Consider the following 23,481-nt stretch of genomic DNA (forward strand, 5'->3'; position numbering starts at 1 on the left):
ATTCAAGTCAGAAACCAAGTCAAAGCCAAGCCAATTTCAATGCAATACAATCCTTTGGAATTTTATGTTCTTCCAGTACTTCGAAAATGACATCATGAGGAAGCAACTATTTCAGGAAAGTAGTTGTAAACAATAGGGTAGCAAAATGTTTACTTACTAGCTCTTAAATTTATGGATTCAAGATAGCCGTTTTTGATTGAATGAATTGCATGGTGTGTGAAGACAATGTATTGTAAGCTCCTGCATTTCAGCAGTTTAAAACTGAACAATTATTCTCAAAGTTTTATAATAATCACATCTTATACAGATAATTATCTGCAAACATTAAAATGTATGGTATGTAAATCAATCTTAGCCCATGTACAGCATTTATTTAAAAGCAGAGCAAAGCTCAGTGATGGGTGAGCCGACATTTAGGAAGCAGTTGAAACAATGTTAAGATTATTAATGTGTTTTTCTTTCTCTTGAAGCTGGTAATTGTTAATATTATTAGCAAACAGTTTACATTTAAGAGGCCATTGCCCTGTTCTATTACAAATATTTTCACTTATTTTTCTTAAACCCTATTTAAAACTTATTAAGACTGCAAACTACTTAGTATTTAATTAGGGATGCTATCAGGGCAAATTCAAAGAAAACACAGCATCTAATGGAAAGAATCTTACCATTCTAACGGTACAACTTTCTAACTTACTAGATATATCATAAGAGATTGTAGGGCGTGGCTACCCAGAACTTCCTCTTCCCTCCGCCATCCAACTCTGCACTGCAGTCTCTTAATATGAGCCTCTTTGGGAAAGATGTGTTGCCAAAACCACTATCCACTGATTTTTCCAGGTACACATTCCCTCACAATTGCACAATGAAGCAAAAATATATATTTCAACTTTTGTTCCAGGGTCAGATCAATACAAGAGTTTCTAGCACTATTGTTTGATGTATTTCTTATTCCATGATTACCTCCCCCCCCCCCATTTTTCCAATAATGTTAGGGATGCAACATTCATTTTAACTCCTGCTACTATTGACCAAAATTAAAAGAGCGTAGATGGGACTGGGGTGGGAAATCATATTAAATATAAGTTCAGAGGCAGATGCTGCTGAATATGCTGATGTGGAATATTGTATATATATTTCTGGAGAATAAAGATTGGGCAAGAAAAATATTTTGCTTTAGTACTTTTTTTCAAAGTGCCCAAGCAGCAGTTGCAAATGATTCTCTTTAAGCTACTTTCCGATTATAGATTATCCCTCCCAAATAAGACACACACACAAGGCCTTCACAAACCTAATACAAAGCACACGTGATAACATTTTATGATTTTGAAGTAAAAAAAAAACTTTTTTGCTAAAGCAACTTTTTTGTGGTTGACTATAGGCCAAACAAATGCAAACGCCCAGCCAACACCATTTAAGACACAAATGTGTCTGTTATCCAAATTATAATAAGCTTTCCTAAAACTATTATAGTTTTGTTTTAATTTTGTCCAAGGCAATTTTTTTTTGTAAATTAAGAAGATTAAACATTTGTGTGCTACTTCATTAACAATGTAACAATTGAATTTGATATTACTGCCCTACTATGCTGATGTCACAATAAATTGGATATTTTTAAAAATGTTTAACTGATTGTCAAATAGCAGGTTTTACCAAAAGACACTCATCTCCAAAGATGTACTTAAGATTTAATTAGATTAAAAAAAATTGAATCAGGAGTGTCCTCACAACTAGTTGAATATTAAGAATTTTCCAAGTAAAAAGTTAATTTTTAAACAACATATTTATCATGAAATTCTCTTCTACCATCCTACCTCATTTATACTATATAAGTCAGTTTAACATACATCAAGTGGTGTACAAAATATGTAACTGACAAAATTAAAAAGATTATTTAACTTTGTAGATTGCAATTAATTGTACCCAAACAAGAACTAGATTTAACCCACCCACCCCCCAAAAACCCCACCCCATCTTAAAAGTGCTTTGAAAACTTGTCTTAGAACACTTCATCCACATCTGTTCTTTTATCACGGCATTTGCTTCGAGCCTTAGTCCGAGCTTTGAATGCTGCAGAGTTGTACAAATGCTATGAAAACAGAACAGAAAATGCAATTATATCTCATAATAATCTTAGCCAACAAAACATTGTTCTGGCAACTTTGGGTTTTTTCGACAGATCCATTTTAACTTATTTCCATTACAGCATATTAATTAGAATTCCTTATTTTGAGCTCGAATTACATTCCACTCCCAACATTAAATTGGCTTTATTTTCTGTACTAAATTCTAACAGATGTTTTCATTCAATAATCTTAAATTAAAGCAAAATCATTGGAATGTTTATTATCAAGACATCCCAGTTTACAAAATGTCTATATACAAAAGAAGTACTTGGAAAACACACATAGGCAGAGTTGACAGAAATTTTAGGGAGTTTTTCAAGTTAACCTGCAATCTCCTTGGTAGTAATGCCATTTCTCTTATTTTTAGAATATTTTTATTTTTAAAAATCCCCATATAGTCTTTACCCTGAGTTTCCTAATTATTTCAAATCCAGGTGCTAACCAATTCCATTGCATTCAAGATGAACCTATGAGAAAGTAATATCAGACCTTGAATCATCTAAAATGTATACTGGAAATATAGCTCAATTTTTCCATTGGAATCTGAAATTTTACCAAATGTTATCCATTGTAGCAGTTAAACTGTATTAAGTTTATAGCATTAAGTGGGTTTTGACTTAATGACTCACATGAGATGGGCGGCCATGTTAAATCTTTTAAACAAACAAACATTAATACAACTACACACTTCTTTCTTCCTAGTACAGAAGTGAAAATGTAGCTGATAATGATGGTAGCCTTGAAAGTTCATATTCTGAACTTTCCCAAATGCCAGATACAACATTACCACTTCAATCATAACACAGGCAATGGAATATCTTATAAAAAGAACATAGGAAGAAAACATAAAGAAACAATGCTGGATCATTTCCTGGGTTATCTTAGCATTCTTTTAACTGAAACCAAACTTTTAAGTAAAAAATAAGTCTCTGCAGAGGACAGTGATGAGATACTGTATAAGTGCAATTCTGCAATTTAGGAGGTCTCACAAACCCTTGTCATTCCTTCTATTACCATTGTTCCCATTCCCTCTTCTCACAACTTAAATATTACCATTTTATTATGCTTTTTGAACAATTATGTGAGTGAATTGCATTTAAGACAATTTAACCCACAGAGTAAGACTCACTTACCCTTTCAAAACGGCTTATCTTCATGGTCTTAAGGGTTGCCTCATCAAGCATCAGTGGTGGACCAAGTTCAAAGATATTCCGGAGAAGCTCATTGGACTGCATAAAATGTTGTCATTACAATTGTGCAAATGTTTTATCCAGGTTTAAATAACTCCCTTTTAATATGCAAGATTTGTAATCAGAGAGCTTCCTTTCCTATTGCTAAACATTTAGTATATCTGTTGCCTATATTTTTTCTTCCCTTATTATGCATACATGTATTGTCTAATTTAAAAACGGTTTTAGGGATTTTGCATTGTGCTATTTGCAGAGTAGACTCAAAAGGGTGCCAAAATAGTTTCATTTCAATGTATACCTGTAAATGATACTGCATTCCTGATCCTAAAATTTCCTTGAAAGTATTGTATGTTTGCTTTTTAACCCAACAGTCAATGTACATGCGCTCTGGTCCAAACTTGACTGTCTCTGTGGGAAAGTCGTGTTCCTGTCCAAAAAACAACCCAAAAAAACAATCCTTTATGAAATTTACTGTTTTTAAATTCTATGTCATTCTTACTTGAACATCCTTTTAATATTTTGGGTTACAACAAGTATTTCTCCAGCAGACTTCATTACCAATACAGAAATGCACAAAACTTTCTAAATATTGCTGAAAATCTTGGAATCTTCTTGTTCATCCTAAATATCGGTCACATTTTAAACTAAAACTTGCTTCAAAAAGATTAATATGGTACTAGATATTCTAAAGTTCATTGCCTAAAATGAGAATCTAAGAGTTGAAAAGTTTTTGGTTTTGCCAACTTAACTAAATAGCTGACTGTTTTCCTTATCACCTCTCACAAAAGACACACGATATTACAACGGATGCTAGAAGCCGGATGCCGACACCGGACACCAGACACTCAGACATCATGACACCCAGACACTGTACCTGTACATTATACACCGTATGCTGGACACTATATTTATTTTATTTATTTATTATATGGTTTGAGGACTCGGGTCGGCTCACAACATATAACAATACAGTACAACGCCAAATCTAATTAAATTTAAAATTACAATCTAAAAATCCAATATTTAAAAACAATCATACAATCATGCAACATTTCACTGGCCACGGGGCTGAGACCTAATTGCTCCAAGCCTGGCAACATAGGTGAGTCTTAAGACTCTTATGGAAGGCAAGGAGGGTGGGGGCAGTGCGAATCTGCAAGGGGAGCTGATTCCAGAGGGCCCCCCCCCCCCCGAGAAGGCTTTTCCCCTAGGCCCCACCAAGTGACATTGTCTGGCTGACGGGACTTGGAGAAGGTCAACTCTGTGGGACCTAATCGGTTGCTTGGACTCATATGGCCAAAAGTGGTCCCGCAAGTAATCTGGCCCGATGCCATGTATGCCGGACACCAGATAGAGTACAGCAATCTCCAGGCTTTGGCAAGTTACACACAAGGCTCCACAGATTCAACACTTATTCCCAACAAATGCCTCTCCCACAAGCACCTCCTTACATCTCAGTCCCCAGGTGTGTTTTTGGGAGCAGGGCACTCTCCTCCCTCATAGCTGGCTCAATCTGCATTGATCTCACCATCTCTCTTCCCTCCTTGCTCTCAGATTAGGAGGAGATTGTCCCTGCTCTTCTCCTGAGCTGTCCCTGTCTGCAGACTTTACCAATTCTTGCCCTTAGCCAGCCTCTCCATCTCTGTCAATTCTTGTTCCAGCTGATCTTCCCCTTGTTGGCAAAGAGTTTATTTATCATATTTTTCAGAGTACAAGATGCACTTTCAACCCCCCCCCCCCAAAAAAAAAGAGAGTGAATATCTGGGTACATCTTATACTCTGAATGTTGCCCTGCCGAAACTCTCAAATCAAGGTTTCAGAGGCTGAAAATTACCTCTGAAATGGAGCTTCAGAAAAAAGGCCTCTGAAACAGAGCTTCAGAAAAAAACCCTCTGAAATGGAGGTTTCAGAGGCAGAAAAAAAAAGCAAGTCATAGAGTTCATAACCAACAAACCTGCTGGTAACATTAACCTCTGGGAACAGTTGATTAGGCATATTCCGGGAGGCCAATCCACCCACTAATCAGCTTTTTTCTTGTTTTCCTCCCCAAAAACTAAGGTGCATCTTATAGTCCCCAAAAATATTGTATTTCTATTTATTGGTTGGTTGTCTGTAATATACACCTATGACAATGTCACTTTTCCTCCCTTTTAGAGTGACTCATATACATTTTGGAGGATTTCTATCTTTGATCATGTGCATTTCTGTAAATATGTAATAGTCTCTCACATATAGTGCAACTCCACCACCTCTTTTTATAGATCTGTTTCATTTGAGTAATTTATATCCATCCATTAGTATTTTCCAGTCATGGGTTTCATCCCACCAGATTTCTGTAATGGCAACTATGTCATACCTGCCTGTGTGTATTATTGCTTCCAGTTCACCCTTTGTTCTTCAGGTTTTGAGCATTTGCATATAAGCATTTAAGACTTTTATGCCTGTCCGTATGTATGTTTACTGCATCTCGTTGTTGTTTTGAGTTTTTCTTTTTTCTCATCAGTTCCTATCTCATTGATTTTTCTTGGGATTTATGATTGATTTTGTTCTAGAGCAGGGATATCAAATTCAGGGCCCACGGGCCGGATGAGTCATGTGCTGGCCACGCCCACCCCTGGTTTAGCTGATACGATCCTGATACGATGTTTGACATCCCTGTTCTAGAGATTCTACAGATTGGTCACCCTCCCCCTTCAATTTTAATTTAAAGCCCTTTTGATGAGTTGGCCCAGTCTTTTTAGAGTACATTTTCCCCTGCTTTCGTAATGTGCAGCCCATCTCTTACCAAGAGTTCAAGAATAGAATAGAATAGAATAGAATGTTATTGGCCATGTATGATTGGCACACAAGGTATTTGTGTTGGTGCACATGCTCTCAGTGTACATTAAAAAAAAGATAAGGTACAATACTTAATCATAGTCTGGGAACAAATAAGCAATCAAATTATTTACGGGACCGTTTCTTGCCACATACCTACCAGAGACCAATTAGAGCACACAGAGTTGACCTCCTCCAGGTCCCGTCAGCCAAACAATGTAGGCTGGCGGGACCTCGGGAGAGAGCCTTATCTGTTGCCGCCCGGCTCTTTGGAATCAACTCCCAACCAATGCCCATACTGCTCCCACCTTGCTGGCTTTCCGTGAAGCCACGAAGAGCTGGCTATGCCGGCAGGCTTGGGGATTGTAAATTAACACCAACTTGACTGCCTGTATGAACGTGACTATGTGAATGGTATGTATGTGTCATGAGTTGTCTTGTTATGAGTTTTAATTACAGATTTAGAATTATAGTTTTTTTCTTGACTTCTTATTGTTATTTGTAATTTTATATGATAATTTTATATTGTTGTAAGCCGCCCTGAGTCCCTCAGGATTGGGCGCCATATAACTCAAAATAAATAAATAAATCATAAACAGAAAATAAAATAATGCAGTCCAAGATCCAGAAAACCAATGTTTTCTTGGTGACACCAACTCTTTAGCCAATGGCTTGTTTCTAGAATTATTTTTCCTCTCAATGGGTTTCCTTTCATTGGGAGCACTGATGAGAATACTACTTATGCTACTAGTTCCTCAATTTTGTTGTTGGGTGGGTTAGACAGGCTATAGGGAAGGGCTGCTGGGGTAGCAGAAGGCAGGGAGGGGGCTGATCTTGCTGGGGAGAGAATGTTGATCAAGTCTTCCACAAGTTCTCCAGCTGGGGCAGAGCTGCTGGGCTGGAAGGATGCAATGGGAGGGCTGTGGTAACCAGGCTGCCTCTAGTTTGTTGGGGGTGGGATCGGGATTCCTGGCTGGCCTCGAGTCAGACTGTCTAGACTGGAGTAAGGGGCTAGATAATTAATGAATATATTGTGACCCACCGGTCTGCTGCCTTCAACAACCTCCTTTCTTGTCCGCTGTTCAGCCACTGGTTTACTACTCTCAGTTGCCACTTTTCCACTGCTTAGTTGGTCTCCTGCGCTGGATCTATTGTTCTCTGTTGCCAACTACCTCCGACTGGATGTACAACCATTCTTTTGCTACGTTGCTGTTTTGCTAGTGTTTTTCTTCTTACTCCAATTTCTTTTTTTCCTTTATTCTTTCCATCTTCCTTATAGCTTTCTGCTCCTTTTTTCCCTTCTTTTTCTCCTCTCCATATACCTCCCTACTTAATTTAGTAACTTTTCTCTCCATGATTTGGTACTGCTTCTTCCACTTCTGCAATCTTGGAAAATTTTAATTTAGTACCATGTAGGCATTCTCTCTGCTTCTATTTGTTTAAAGATTAATTGAAGCATTGAAGCAGTGAGTCTAAAATCTTTGCATGAGAGCGTATAAAGAAATCAGGTCTTAAAATTACTTTCAAGAGATAAAATAAAAGTTATTCTTTGTTCAAGTTTACCTCAATAGTTCGTAAGACATCCCTGAAGACAGATCGCTGTTTCCTTTTGTCTACTTTCGCACGATGCTTATTTCCATCTGTTGCTAGAGCCTTCAATTTCTGTGTTAGAAGCTCCATATCCTCATTAAAAAATTCCTAGAGAAATAGAAGTTGTTTGTTGCATCTTAATGAAGTGCACTCAAGTTTCAAAGACCAGTGAATTTGCACATTGTCATAATGATATGATTTACTGTTTAAAATAATTAAGCTATAGCACAACAATTATCATTATTTAATATCACCTTATCACAATATTGAAAGGATTGCTACCAATCCTTTGAATTCTCTAAGCAGTATGACATTTCTGTAAATGTTTTAATTCTACCCATTTCCAAACATTGGACTTTAGTAGAGGCAGTCTAAATTTATATATTAATATAAGCTAATCATAGTCCATTGCACTAATGTTTTGAAATTAATGGCATTGCATTAGAAATCTGATTAAAGAACTCTGGTTAAACAGATAATAAGTGGATGGCTTCTGAAACAGCCATTTGTCCCACACCTTTACTTCCTGCATCATGGAAATCAATTACTCGGTGCCAAGTATTTGCTCCTTCCATTCCATTGCATCTCATTCACCTTCATTTATCCCATGTTATGCATAAATTTCCCCAATCACTATAGTTATAGGGCAAATTTAACAACTGCACACTGGCTATTATTTAAGCTACAAGTATGCATAGGAAGATCTGTTATTTGAGAAAGAACAATGACAACAGTATATTAAAATCAATTTCCATTAAAGTCAGATGCTACCATAAAGGATTAAAGCTTTGCATGTTCATTATTCTTCCTTTCAAAATTAAATTGCCATAGCTCAACCTGAAACTGCAAGTTTCAACTTCATACATCATAAAATCTGTGCAACACAATGGTTTTCGTGACTCCTTTATTCTTTTTCTCTTATGCTTTGTTCCCAAGAGTTTTTCTAGCTACTTTCCCAAGATAGGCTTTTGAATAATCTGAGACTATTCTTCAGCGCTGTTAAAGAAAACAGTAAAGGTATTAATAAAGACTTACTAAACAAATTATTAAAGTCTAAATCTATATAATTTAAGAGACTCAAAATGTTCAAAAATGTATGACTCAATTTACTGATTATACTAACTGCATGCCTTTAACACATTTAAGAGACTGTAATTAAGGACTGCAAATCATTATAATAGAATTTTAATAATTTATGTATCACTGATTACTAACAAATAAGCTATTAATATGCTAAATTTGAACTATCTATATGGGTAGAATTTAACATGCTTTTATTTAAGAGTGGAGAAACTTGTAACTCTCCAAATGTTTGAAGATTTCTCAAAATTCCTCTATATCAATATTGCAATATCATACCACCTGAGAAGTTGTAGATTTATCAACACCTTTCATTTCCCATCTGAATGAAACAATAATATTATGAAAGTACCATTCCAAATATTTACTATCTCTCCCTACTTTCTGCCTTCTATTTCTTTGGATATACCTCATCAGATTCTCTTGTAAGTTCAAATAAAACAGCCAATGTTTCCCCGGCAGCAATCCTCATGTTTACATCATCATAGGACAGCAGGTTAGGAAATGTATGCAAATGTCTAGAAAAATCAAAATACTTACAATAAATATATTGGACATGATAAAGCAGATCTGAGATATAGTGTTATGGTGCACAGAATTAAATTCCAAGCAGTCACAGATATTCTGATTTACTTCTAGGATTAAAGTGAATGTCTTTCAAACTAGAATTTCGGCTTTCATAGAAACATAGAAGTCTGACGGCAGAAAAAGACCCCATGGTCCATCTAGTCTGCCCTTATACTATTTTCTGTATTTTATCTTAGGATGGATATATGTTTATCCCAGGCATGTTTAAATTCAGTTACTGTGGATTTATCTACCACGTCTGCTGGAAGTTTGTTCCAAGGATCTACTACTCTTTCAGTAAAATAATATTTTCTCATGTTGCTTTTGATCTTTCCCCCAACTAACCTCAGATTGTGTCCCCTTTCTTTTTCTGTATAGCAAAATCTATGCATTGATGGATATCAATTTCCCCAAAATATGGGTGTTGGCATCGTAATTACAACCAAAGCAGGAAAAACATTAAAATAAAGAAAAGGGGGGGAAATGGTATCCCTTCCTTCCTTTTTTATTGTTAACGTAAACCAATAAGGTTTTAGAGAAGGTTGCTTCCTGCCCTTAATCTATAATTAGAATGATTCAGCACCTTTCATTCCAAAGATGAATGCCAAGGAACACAATACATACATTTCAAGCTTTTTCTTTACTTCATTCATTGGGCAGATGGTCAACAGAAGGTTCCATGCTAAGAGAGCACTTATATAAAGACCATGATTATGAGTGCTGGAAATACCATCTTGAGTTCTCTCTTTCTGGTAGGATTTTGTGAATATATTTTCCAAGCATTCCATTGTCAAATATAATTCCTAATTAAAAATTAATAAAACACTATTAAGCGAACATTTAACTAAGCATTAAATAGTAATACTTAACATTAAAAAATTCTTACCATGATATTATCAGTAGCAATAAAGCAACAGACTCCTAAGCAGGTAGCAGACTAGAAAAGATAAATTAAAAATCATGTTTATTTTTCTAGTACTTTCATAACGTTGATCAATATCCATGAGTTTGTCATAGCGGATCTGGTTTTATTTGATTTACAATTGGATTATGTAATCTAAAACACCTATTCCAGAACACTAACATTACACTGGGGAACAGCAATTTTGTTCTGTTAAATCTGTGACTTGTTTTCAACTAACCTTTGGCTTCTGGATCCACAGTTTTTGTCTATCACAGTTTTTGTCAAGCTACAGGATATCCTCAAAAGTCATACAAATTGTGCATAAAAAGTAAAGTAAAGTAAAAACTTAACAAATATACTGTTTGCAAAGAATAATTTTATTCATACAAAGGCTATAATAGTTACTGCAAGTTAAGTTGTGTTCATGCAAATAGTTATTTTATCGAAGGGCAATTATACATATTAAGGTAAAAAAAATTGTTTATAGCTTTTTCTGGAGTGTTTAATCTGTGGACATTCTTGCTTGATGCTCCAACAATACTCAGTCATCATATGTACATCCCATCTACCTTGATACCGTGCCTCCATGATCTTCAAATCTTGGTGGAATCACTCACCCTGCTCATCACTGGCTGCACCAAGATTTTCTGGGAAGTTAGCAAGATGGCTATGTAGAAAATGCAATTTGATGCTCATATTGCCTAATTAATTATATTATATATATATAAGGTGTAGAGAAAATATGTCATTACTATTTTCTGTTTTCAAGGGCTGTTTTGGTTACTGAATTCACTCTAATCTTTCCATGGATAATCTGTTAGAATCTTTTCTAAAATTATATTCAGCAGACTTGCAACAAAAGTGACAAAAATTCTTGCTTTTTGAATTTGACTAGGTCAGAGATCTGTAATCATAAACACTCAAAAAGCCATTTGGACCCCTTTCCCATAGAAATCATCGGGAGCCACAAAATCTTGATGGGCATGGCCAACTCAATGTCACTGACTCCCACTCAGTCACATGACCCTAGCCGGTCATTAGGGCAGAAAACTGGTTGTTAAAAAACACTGAGAGCCATAAAACCCTTTTAATATCTAAAAAGTAAAATGATGTATGTGTTCGTGTGTCCGCCCTCCCCATGTGTGTGTATGAAAGCGCACACACGCTTTTTTCTGTTGAATCACACTGGTATACCCAAATATCAGCATACACACACACACATTATACTGCTCAAAAAAAATAAAGGGAACACTCAAAGAACACATCCTAGATCTGAATGAATGAAATATTCTCATTGAATACTTTGTTCTGTACAAAGTTGAATGTGCACAAGAGCATGCAAAATTGATTGTCAATCAGTGTTGCTTCTTAAGTGGACAGTTTGATTTCACAGAAGTTTGATTTACTTGGAGTTCTATTGTGTTGTTTAAGTGTTCCCTTTATTTTTTGAGCAGTGTATATGTGTGTGGGTGTGTGTATGTAACATATTTTTGCTGTATTTGAAAATGAAGGGAGAGGGAGACTAGTATAGATCTATTTTGGCCTTGTTGTGGCCTTATCAGTTAGCCATACCTTCGCTGGGATTTGATCCTGCACCTATATTTGGGTATACCATGGTGATTCGACAGAACAGACACGCACACACGCTGTATCTCTCTCCCCCTCATCCCCCTCTCTATCTCTCTCTCCATGTATCTCCCCTCTCCCCCCTTTGCTACTCTCTGTATCTCTTCCCCTCTCTGTATCTCTTTCCCTCTCACCCTGCCACTCTCACTCCCCCCATCTTTCTCGGGTTGTCAACACACGGGCTAGGTGAAAGCATATTGACTCCTTAGAAATTTACTGAAATAGCATTAGGGAACAACAACTTGTATCTATACTTACAGCTTGCCTAGCTTTCATATTTGCTGAAACATCACAGAGTATTTTCTTTAGGAGAGGTGCAAGGGTTTTAAAGACTTCCTCACTTTCAATTCCTGCCCCCAACTGTATGCAGAGCAGACAAGCCAGTCCTACAGCTGCACACTGTTCATCACCCTTGCCTACAATAAAAACCAGTAAAAAATCATGAAAAAATACATCTGAAAAACAACAGACTTTATTAACAGAATATTACTTCTCAGAAAGACAGAATGGTATTACCTTTCTTGATACAACGTTCAATACTGTCTGTGAGTGTTATTCTCCTTTCCAGGATGAACTCATAAAGCATTTTTGATGTGAAAGCACTTTTAAGACCCTCAAGAACGGACTGCCTCGTCTTTGTACTTTTAAATAAAATGCAGGAATTCATGATAAAATATCAGTTATAAAAATTATACAATCCTCTTTTAGATTTCTTGCACACGTGTAAAGAACACGATAATAAATGACATATTATCTATCTATATACTACTAAAAACTGTTGTGTCCATAACCTTTAACTGGGAGAGACACTTAGGTACTTCAAATTAACTAATTTATGCAACCCATGATTTCCATGATATTGAAATTTGGCAAATTAGGCAAATAAAATGATCATAAAACATTTTATGATATAAAATATAAGAAAATATTTCCTAAGGTCTAAATTAAATACTTGAGATACAGATGTACCTATGAATATCTTTGAATTTTTAAAGAAAATTTTCAAAACATTAGAAGCTTTACCATTGACAAATATGGTACGGAAATAACTCTGAAATGATCACCAAAAAGATCCAGGGCTGTCTCTTAGTAATCTAAAACTAAAGTTTGTAGTGTTAAGATTTGAAAAATGCTCATCAACCAACTCCCAAATAGTACCAGTTGTGATAACTGTCTCAAATACTTAAATCTCTGTTCTATAGTGATTGTAAAGTATCAAAAGCATTCTTAAAAGACAATTTTTATAAAGCTCTCACAACACTTTTCCTTTCTTATAAGTCCAAAGGAAAATTCCATGTTTTATTAGGAAACTTCTGAGAAATAACTACAATCCATAATAAGAAAAGAGTAAACAAACTGAAGTCTAAATTTAAATTAGGTAAATTTACAACACTTCTACTAATAGTTAAAATTACTGGTAAAAATGATGGCATAAACATTATTTGTCGATAGCTGCAAAAATAATAATCTTGCACACGATTTGAGCAGTAAAGCCATCAGGGACATGTAATAAAGCTATCATAACCTCCAATCCATGAACTAGATAGAAGTTACTCAAGTTTACTTCTCAGATTTTCCCTACCTCTTGTCTAACGTCAAGTCAATAAACCCTTTCAGTTTATATTCCAAGTTCTCTTGGGTAGCTTCCTCATCAATCTCAGGCCCTGTATTACATAACAAAAAAAATTAAAAAATGGAATATCACATATATTTACATCTAAACTTATAGATAACATGCAAAAGTGATCATTAATTTCAAGTGAATGTAATTTATCTGTCATTACTCCAATTTTATCTGACCAGCTATTCTTCACATATCTTATGTTCTATTAATGACAGATTAATCATTTTATGAGACATGCCTACAGTTTTTAAAAATCAGAATGAATATAATACATGAAAATAAATTCAATGTATACTAAGCCTGATATTTATGGATGTTCTATCACTGTTTTAAAAATTGAATATCCATACACATTATCTTAGCATGACTACATCATAAAATAGGATTTAGTTCTTCAGCTTCCCTGAAAGAAAGAGAGCTGTATTCTGATAAGTCTTTATTTTAAAACTAGACAAAGAAAATATTTTGAGTTAGTACTTTTACCCCCAAGTGCCCTATTTGCATTCAGGCAGCAGTTGCAAATGATTCTCTTTCAGCTACTTTCCCATTATCTTCCCCAAATAAAAGACAGAAAGAAGGCCTTCACAAACCTAATAGAAGGTACATATGTATGATAGCATTTTATCATTTTGAAATTTTAAAATATCCCTTTCAATAAATTTTCCCAATCCAATTAACAAAATAATTTTGAAAAAGCTTTATTAATTTAAATTTATTTATTTATTTATTCTGCAAGCTTCTATCCTAACCACCTGTTATTTATCGCATTTTCTATATCCAAAATTCATTTCTACAATTCCCTATTTCTGAAATGTCTCTTTGCTCTACAATATTCCACTGCCAATATTTTCATATTTTCAGTAGCAAATTTGAAGTTTTCAATTTTGTAGTGAAGACAGATACCCTTCCTATTCTCAGTTCACCTTTGATTGGTCTGGGATGAAGGATATTCAGACAGAAAGGGAAAAGAATCATGAATAGATACCTGGAATGATATAAATGCACTAGGAGGTCTGCAAACAGCCTTTATACTTTGCAAATAATTATTTTGCTTATGACTTAAAATGGTGTATTGCATTCCACATCAAAACTATCTCCAAAGGGAGACTATATTATCAGAAGGATTTTTTTCATGTAGGCCCAAATGCTGACATACCATCTTCATTGAAGCTGGCAGGATCACTGCAGTGGCTCATAGTTTCAACTGATGCATCTTCATCACTAAAAGGTTGCATGTTTCTGTGCTGGGCACCTACAAAATAAATACATAATTCACATTAATGATGGGATAAAGCCTGCATAAAGATATTGCCATATTTTTTAATTTATTAAATTGAGAGTAGAATAAATGCTGGGAATTTTGTTGGAGACCACATACTACTTGAATTTTGAACATTTTGAACTAGTTACCTCTGTGCTTTTCCCAGCAGTATATACATTTGTTCAGATTTTAAGCATACAAACATTCCACTTCCACGTAAAAAGATCAAAATTACAAGAATACTGTACACTCCAGACTAACAACAGTTTTTGGAGCCACATATGGCTATTGCAGCTCCCTGTCACCAGTCACAATTGTTAGGGCTGTCGGATAGGACAAATAGACAAAAAATGATGCCATGCAGAAGACTATGGTGGGAAAACCAGACATCCGGTCAGCAGAGGAAAAAGATGCCGTGCTAGGAGAACTCAATGGTGGTGGGGACTAGATTTCCAGTTGACAGAGAAAGGATGCTGTGCTAGGAGACTATGGTGGGGGAACTGGATTTTTGGTTGGCTCCAGAATTGAACAGGGAGCTTCTGGTTAGGACTTTTGTAGCTCTTTGAGTGTTTAAAGTTGCTGACCTCTGAGCTAGTCTAATATGTAACTGTTGAAATTTTGAAGAGCAAGCTAGTTTATAAGAGCAGAATATCTAATTCTGTCAATTCTGTTCTACTAAAGATACCGTAACTCCAAAAGCATGCAATTTGTGTTAATGTATTTCAAGTTGAGTTTGGGGTTAGAAGAAAAAGTAAGTACTGTACAGTATACTACAGAAATAAAGGTGAGGTATGTTTTATTCTGTCTGATGGGTGATACATAATTCCTTTCTACTATAGAATTGTTTTTAGAATCTGTTGAACTGCATTGTAACAATTAGAAATTCCAGTTTCCACTTTAGGCATTATATAGATATAAGGGGGTCTAATGGGGCATGAAAACCTATGAAGAATAATACTTAACAATAATTTAACTAGGCTTATCCACAGAACCAGGATGGCATAGTGGTTAGAATGCAGCATTGCAGGCTACTTCAGCTAACTGCTAGCTGTAGTTCAGCAGTTCAAATCTGACCACCGACTCAAGGTTGACTCAGCCTTCCATCCTTCCAAGGTGGGTACACAGGGGGTAATATGCTGATTCTGTAAACCTCTTAGAGAGGGCTGTAGAAGCACTATGAAACGGTATATAAGTCTAAATGCTATTGCTATCAGGAATCCTGTTATTATAAATACAGGTCAATCAATCTCCAGGGATATAGCAATAATTAGGGTGACCAAAAAGCTTCACTTATTCAGTAGATCTGGGAATGTCCAGAGATTCTATTAGCAGAACATTAGATTTCTGGGACAGTTGGGGATTCTCTGTATTATTACTCCCTATGTTTCACATGAATTATTATCAACAACAAAATACAGGTAGTTCTTAACTTATAATTCATTTAAAATTATGATCGCTGAAAGCAGTTTATGACTGGTCTTTGTACTTACAGCTGTAGCAGCATCCTCATAATTGTGTGATCAAAATTCAGATGCCTGGCAACTGATCCATTTACAACAGTTGCAGTGTCCCAAGGGGCTTCCAACCAGCAGTCAATGGGAAACCAGGGTTCGTTTAACCACAGTCATAAAATTGGTCAAGACTTAATTACTGCAGCATTTAGTGACAGATATCCTTCCGATCAGAATAAGTTAAGGACCAACTGTGAATAGAGTAACTCCTTGGAAGAGTGGCCATTTTTTATATTATGGTATTTGTGATCCCTCTTCTGATCTGGAAAATCTGAGATGCTGCAGCTGGCAGATGCGACCAAGAAATTTCTCACCGATCCCAAATATTAAAATTGTTTGTTTGAATAAGTGGAACTTCAAGATTTCACTTGCCTGAATTTTTGTCTTTACTATTCATTAGGACTCATCTTAAAATAATTTCCAACTCTTGAACTGACAATTTTGACTTAGCTGATTTTGAGTTAAAACTGTCTCCTAGAATCTATGCTGACCATTATGTTTCTAGCTAAGCACTACTGTATGTGATGTATAAACTAGCTTTTGCAGTGAAGGCAGTCTTTGCTAGCTTATTCAAGCTCTACTTCCAGTAAAAATTGATGAGTTAGTTCCCAATACAAAGGCCCAAGCCATGTGCTACAATCTCTTTAGTCTTTTACTCTGGACTCTTCCAGATCTCACACCACTTTTACTCACTATGAGCTCTGGAAGCAGCCCTGCCATTTGTCTACTAAGGAATTCTGAAGTACAGTGAGAAAATGTAGAAGCTAAGTACCACACACACCCCTCCTCACTGCAACTACTAGAATTTAAATACCAGATGAAATTTACACATGCCTTTGCCAGAACAAAATAAAATAGGATGGGAGATCCAGCCCTCACATACTGCTTTGCAAGGCTCATTACTTTCTCCACTCCTGTTCAACATTTATATGAAGATGCTGGGTGAGATCATGGATCACAATGGACTGAGGTTTCACCAATGTGCTGATACTCAGCTACAGTGGTGGGGAAAAGTATTTAGTCAGACACCAATTGTGCAAGTTCTCCCAATTAAAAAGATGAGAGAGGCCTGTAACTGACATCATAGGTAGACCTCAACCACAAGAGACAACATGACAAAATACATCCAGAAAATCACATTGTCTGATTTTTAATGAATTTATTTCCAAATTATGGTGGAAAATAAGTATTTGGTCAATAACAAAAGTTCATCTCAATACTTTGTTATATATCCTTTTTTGGCAATGACAGAGGTCAAACATTTTCTGTAAGTTGGCACACACACTGTTGCTGGTATGTTGACCCATTCCTCCATGCAGATCTCCTCAAGAGCAGTGATGTTTTGTTGCTGGGCAACACAGACTTTCAACTCCCTCCAAAAGTTTTTTATAAGGTTGAGATCTGGAGACTGGCTAGGCCACTCCAAGACCTTAAAATGCTTCTTACGAAGCCACTCCTTTGTTGCCCTGGTGGTGTATTTGGGATCATTGTCATGCTGAAAGATCCAGCCACGTTTCATCTTCAGTGTCCTTGCTGATGGAAGGAGGTTTGCACTCAAAATCTCACAATACATGGCCCCATTTATTCTTTCATGTACATGGATCAGTCGTCCTGGTCCCTTTGCAGAGAAACCGCCCCAAAACATGATGCTGCTACCACTATGCTTCACAGTAGGTATGGGGTTCTTTGGATGCAACTCAGCATTCTTTCTCCTCCAAATACGACGAGTTGTGTTTCTACCAAACAGTTCTACTTTGGTTTCATCTGACCATATGACATTCTCCCAATACTCTTCTGGATCATCCAAATGCTCTCTAGCAAACTTCAGACGGCCCCAGACATGTACTGGCTTAAGCAAAGGGACACGTCTGGCACTGCAGAATCTTGAGTCCCTGGTGGTGTAGTGTGTTACTGATGGTAGCCTTTGTTACGTTGGTCCCAGCTGTCTGCAGGTCATTCACTAGGTTCCCCCGTGTGGGTCTGGGATTTTTGCTCACCGTTCTTGTGATCATTTTGACCCCACGGGATGAGATCTTATGTATAGTCCCAGGTCAAGGGAGATTATCGGTGGTCTTGTATGTCTTCCATTTTCTAATTATTGCTCCCAGAGTTGATTTCACACCAAGCTGCTTGCCTATTGCAGATTCAGTCTTCCCAAGCCTGGTGCAGGGCTACAATTTTGTTTCTGGTGTCCTTCGACAGCTCTTTGGTCTTCACCATAGTGAAGTTTGGAGTATGACAGTTTGAGGTTCTGTACAGGTGTCTTTTATATAATAACAAATTCAAACAGGTGCCATTACTACAGGTAATGAGTGGATGACAGAGGAACCTCTTAAAGAAGTTACAGGTCTGTGAGAGCCAGAAATCATGCTTGTTTGTAGGTGACCAAATACTTATTTTCCACCATAATTTGCAAAGAAATTTGTTAAAAATCAGACAATGTGATTTTCTGGATGTGTTTTCTCATGTTGTCTCTCATGGTTGAGGTCTACTTATGATGTCAATTACAGGCCTCTGTCATCTTTTTAAGTGGGAGAACTTGCACAATTGGTATCTTACTAAATACTTCCCCCCCAATGTATATGTCTCACCAGTGGTGGGTAGTGATGGGCGAACCAAACCTGCACATTTCGGGTCTGTACCGAATTTTATGGTGTTCGGTATCCCGGACCCGAACTCGAATTTTTCTGAAAGTCCGTGCTGAAGTTCGGGTTCGGGCAGCGTGGCCAAGCAGCGCAGCAGCGAAGTGGACCAATGGACAGCCTTCTTCTTACTTGAAGCCATGCGGTCTCCGGACATCAAGGTAAATGAAAGGCTGGGATTGGCCATGTGCCCATTGGCCAGCAGTATGCATGGCTTGCATTGGTCCACAAGGACACCTGACCTGCCTCTATAAAAGGCAGCACCTTGCTCTCCAACCCCATTGTGAGAGATACCAGCTAGGGAAAGTCTGTGTTACTTACTGAGTTGGAGAGATAGATTGGATTAGCTTTCATTTTGTTTCTGCTTAAAAGAAATAGAGACCTCAAGGAGTCTGCTACTTCATACAAGTTGAAGAGACAAGAAAACTTTGGTGTGTGAAGAAGAATAAAACGGAGGGGAGGCATGGGGACAATTGCTCTCTGCTACACTTCCACTTTTACATTTAAAAAACGTTTTTCCTTTCATTCATTTTGTGTACAAATTCATGGAGGGGCACAACAATATTAATTTGTGGGGGGGGGGTTATTTATTTCTCTATCCTACACTTTAAATTTTTTAAACCATTTTTATACATAGATCTGATTAAAACTTTAAAACAAAAAGTTAAAAATTAGCACAAAGTAATGAATTTTATTTATTTATGATCATGATTTATTAATACTTGTTCTAATGTACACTGAGAGCTTATGCACTGTGGAGAAACACAGAAACATAGGAACATAGAAGATTGTGGGCAGAAAAAGACCTCACATCTAGTCTGCCCTTATACTATTTCCTATATTTAATCTTAGGATGGATATATGTTTATCCCAGGCATGTTTAAATTCGGTTACTGTTGATTTACCATTACAACCATGTCTGCTGGAAGTTTGTTCCAAGTATCTACTACTCTTTCAGTAAAATAATATTTTCTCACCTTGCTTCTCATCTTTCCCCCAACTAACCTCAGATTGTGCCCCTTGTTCGTGGGTTGACTTGCCTATTAAAAACACTTCCCTCATGTGTGTCCAATCACACACAAAGTCCTTGTGTGTTCAATCACACTTAGCCAATAAAGAATATTCTATTCTTTCCACTCCACTCCACTATTTTTCCATTCCATTCCCATCATTTTTTTCTTCTTTCTGTACTCTGTCTAATGATCAAAACTATATATCACATTTATTTTACTCATTGTTACGCAAAAGGCCCATATGGAGCTTCCAGTCATCAATAAATATGTCTTTTCTCTGCCAAAAGCACATTGTCTAATGTTTCTACCCATTCTTTTATCTGACATTTATAACTTATATATTGTTATATTGTTAAAGATATTTGCCCACGTTGAATTTTCTAGCATTATTTTACCAGTTTCCTTAGGAATAGATATAGTTCAATAATCCTGTATCATTTTTTATATAAAAGTAAATGCTTTCTAGAATTCTCCTAGTTCCTTTGCTCATCATTAATGGTGATGCTTCTGGGAATCATGTTTGCATTAAGAAGTTATTTCTTCTGTCTGTATGCCTATGTTTGAGTTTAGATTACATAGAAACATAGAAGTCTGACGGCAGAAAAAGGCCATGCAGGTTGTGCGACAGGAGGAAACAGAACGGCAGGCGGAACAGGAGGAGCAGGCGGAGGAAGGCCTTTTCACAGAAAATCCATGTCTCGCAAGGTGGGAGGCTGTGCCGACAGCAGCCAGATACTCCGCTGTCCAAACAGCATAGAGTTTTGGGGGAGGAGGAGGAGGAGGGGGATTTGCAGCAGGGCGGCTCATGGACACCAATGGAGCGTGGCTGGAGGGAGGAGCAGGAGGATGAGGAGGAGGGGAAACATAGAAGTCTGATGGCAGAAAAAGACCTCATGGTCCATCTAGTCTGCCCTTATACTATTTTCTGTATTTTATCTTAGGATGGATATATGTTTATCCCAGGCATGTTTAAATTCAGTTACTGTGGATTTACCAACAAACTTCTGCTGGAGGTTTGTTCCAAGGATCTACTACTCTTTCAGTAAAATAATATTTTCTCACGTTGCTTTTGATCTTTCTCCCAACTAACTTCAGATTGTGTCCCCTTGTTCTTGTGTTCACTTTCCTATTAAAAACACTTCCCTCCTAAACCTTATTTAACCATTTAACATATTTAAATGTTTCGATGATGTCCCCCCTTTTCCTTCTGTCCTCCAGACTATACAGATTGAGTTCTTCCTGGCAAATTATCTGGGCATGTCGGCGCTGCTGGGTAAAGTGCATGCGGTGTGTGCGCACTTTCGACGTTCCCACCCTGCTGCTGCTCGCCTATCTTCCCTGCAGAGAAACTTTGGCCTTCCCACCCACCGCCTCATCTGCGATTTGCCAACCAGGTGGAATTCCACACTGCATATGCTTAAAAGGGTGTGTGAGCAACAGCAGGTAATAGTGGATTACCAGTTTCATAACACACGGCCAAGTCGAAGTGCAGACCCACAGCACTTTACCCCCAATGAGTGGACCTCCATGAGGGACATTTGTTCCATCTTGAACGTCTTCCAGTATGTCACCAATATGGTCAGTGCTGACAATTCTGTCGTCAGTGCTACCATCCCCATGGTTTGCCTACTGGAAAAAACCCTTCAGGCCATGCAGGTTGTGCGACAAGAGGAAACAGAACGGCAGGCGGAACAGGAGGAGCAGGCGGAGTAAGGCCTTTTCACAGAAAATCCATGTCTCGCAAGGTGGGAGGCTGTGCCGACAGCAGCCAGGTACTCCGCTGTCCAGCCAGCGTAGAGTTTTTGGGGCAGGAGGAGGAGGAGGGGGATTTGCAGCAGGGCGGCTCACGGGCACCAATGGAGCGTGGCTGGAGGGAGGAGCAGGAGGAAGAGGAGGAGGAGAGACCTATTGATGAAAACATCGCCTTGACTCCGGGCAGCCTGGCTCACATGACCCACTACATGCTCCAGTGCCTGCGGAACGACCCCCAGGGTAGCCCGCATCCTCGACTTGGCCAGTTACTGGGTGGCCGCCCTGCTGGATCCCCATTATAAGGATTGCATCACCTCCTTCATACGAGCGGCCGAGCAGGAGCACAGAATAGGCGAGTATAAGCATCTGCTCGTGGACACACTATTGGAAGAGTTCCCAGAACAATTGGAGTGCCCAGTGGTGGCACGCGGAATGGGAGCAGAAGTAGGACACAGTCGGCAACGCAGCAGGGACACTGGCAGCACCACATTGGAAGACGTTGCAAATATGCATGATACCTTAATTCGACCTCCACACAGATGCACCACCCTCGGATGTGATGCCCCATAGCAGAAGGCATCACGTGACCTGCATGGTGGACGAATACCTTTCCATGCGCATGATGGTTCTTAGCAATGCCTCCACCAACTTCAATTTTTGGGTAGGAAAATTGAACACATGGCCAGAGTGGTCTGGAAGTGCTGGCCTGCACTGCGGCAAGCATCCTGTCAGAGCGTGTGTTCAGCACCGCAGGAGGGGTCATCACTGATAGAAGGATCCGCCTATCCACAGTCAACGTGGATATACTGTCATTTCTAAAAATGAACCAGTCGTGGATCACAGGACGTTGCTGTGCCACCACCTCAGTGAGTGGTTAGAGCGTTCGCTACCACCAACACCAACAACACCCTCACAGACAGTCGTAAAATTCCTCATGTTATGTATGCATATATATAGTCAGTTATATTTTTATGGTGAAAGTTTGGGTATACAGTAGTTTGTGTTTGACTAAAGTTTGTGTTCAATAAACCTATTTTTTGCACAGATTTGTTCTGAGAACCTGTAATGTACATTTGGGTCAACCACAGGACCACCTTCTTTCTCTGCCTTTCCTTTTCTACGCAAGACAAAGCCACTAGCGCTCTCTCTAAATGTACATTTGGGTCAACCGCAGTGACACCTTCTTTCTCTGCCTTTCCTTTTTCTGTGTAAGCTGAAGCCTCAAGCTGTTACTAGTGGTCACAGCGGCCAGGGACTGATGGCGCCACAGAGCGCATGGCCTTCCATCACACAAAATTACTGTGAAAAGGGTGATGCCTGCTACTCGTTCACCCTCCTGCAAATTTAATTTGTGTGTGTGGGCAAGCACAGGGCTGCGCTGCCTTCCGCGGCTCTCTTTTTTAAAGTTCGGAGTTCGGGGTTCTGTGATGTCACCCAAATTTTTTGCAAAGTTCGCCTGAATCCACTGAACCTGAACTTGGGTTCGCCCATCACTAGTGGTGAGTTAAGTGACGCTGTGTCCTCCCTCTTGCAGTGGCTGGAAGCTGTTGGGGGCTGGATGGGGAGCAATGGACTGAAACTAAATCATGGTAAGATCGAATGACTCTGGGTTTGGGGTTCGTTGGCTGCGGGAGAATTGCTATCTTTGGTCTTGGATTGGGTGTCATTTCCCATCTTGACTATTGCAACACACTCCTTATGGGGCTGCCCTTGAAGAGCAGTTGGTGCAAAATGCAATGGCTTCTAGAGTTTTGTACAGATGCTGATATGCACATGTATCA

General features: G+C 38.1%; 1 protein-coding gene across 2 annotated transcripts in view; it reads right to left on the minus strand.

Moving 5' to 3' along the window:
- Nucleotides 1-212: 212 nt before the first annotated feature.
- Nucleotides 213-23,481, minus strand: part of IFRD1 (interferon related developmental regulator 1) — a 28,415-nt gene continuing 5,146 nt past the window's right edge. Inside the window, exons 2-12 of one of the 2 annotated variants that reach the window (XM_070755498.1) lie at nt 14,678-14,773; nt 13,480-13,561; nt 12,414-12,538; nt 12,156-12,313; nt 10,254-10,304; nt 9,992-10,170; nt 9,210-9,318; nt 7,694-7,828; nt 3,612-3,740; nt 3,257-3,352; nt 213-2,086 (exon numbers count right to left, since the gene is read on the minus strand). In XM_070755498.1, coding sequence (XP_070611599.1) covers nt 1,997-2,086; nt 3,257-3,352; nt 3,612-3,740; nt 7,694-7,828; nt 9,210-9,318; nt 9,992-10,170; nt 10,254-10,304; nt 12,156-12,313; nt 12,414-12,538; nt 13,480-13,561; nt 14,678-14,773 — 1,250 coding nt within the window. In that variant the 3' untranslated portion in view covers nt 213-1,996. The remainder of the gene's footprint in view (nt 2,087-3,256; nt 3,353-3,611; nt 3,741-7,693; nt 7,829-9,209; nt 9,319-9,991; nt 10,171-10,253; nt 10,305-12,155; nt 12,314-12,413; nt 12,539-13,479; nt 13,562-14,677; nt 14,774-23,481) is intronic. The other variant, XM_070755499.1, reaches the window with a different exon arrangement.

Source organism: Erythrolamprus reginae, chromosome 6 (genome assembly GCF_031021105.1).
Source record: "Erythrolamprus reginae isolate rEryReg1 chromosome 6, rEryReg1.hap1, whole genome shotgun sequence".
Taxonomy (NCBI): Eukaryota; Metazoa; Chordata; class Lepidosauria; order Squamata; family Dipsadidae; genus Erythrolamprus; species Erythrolamprus reginae.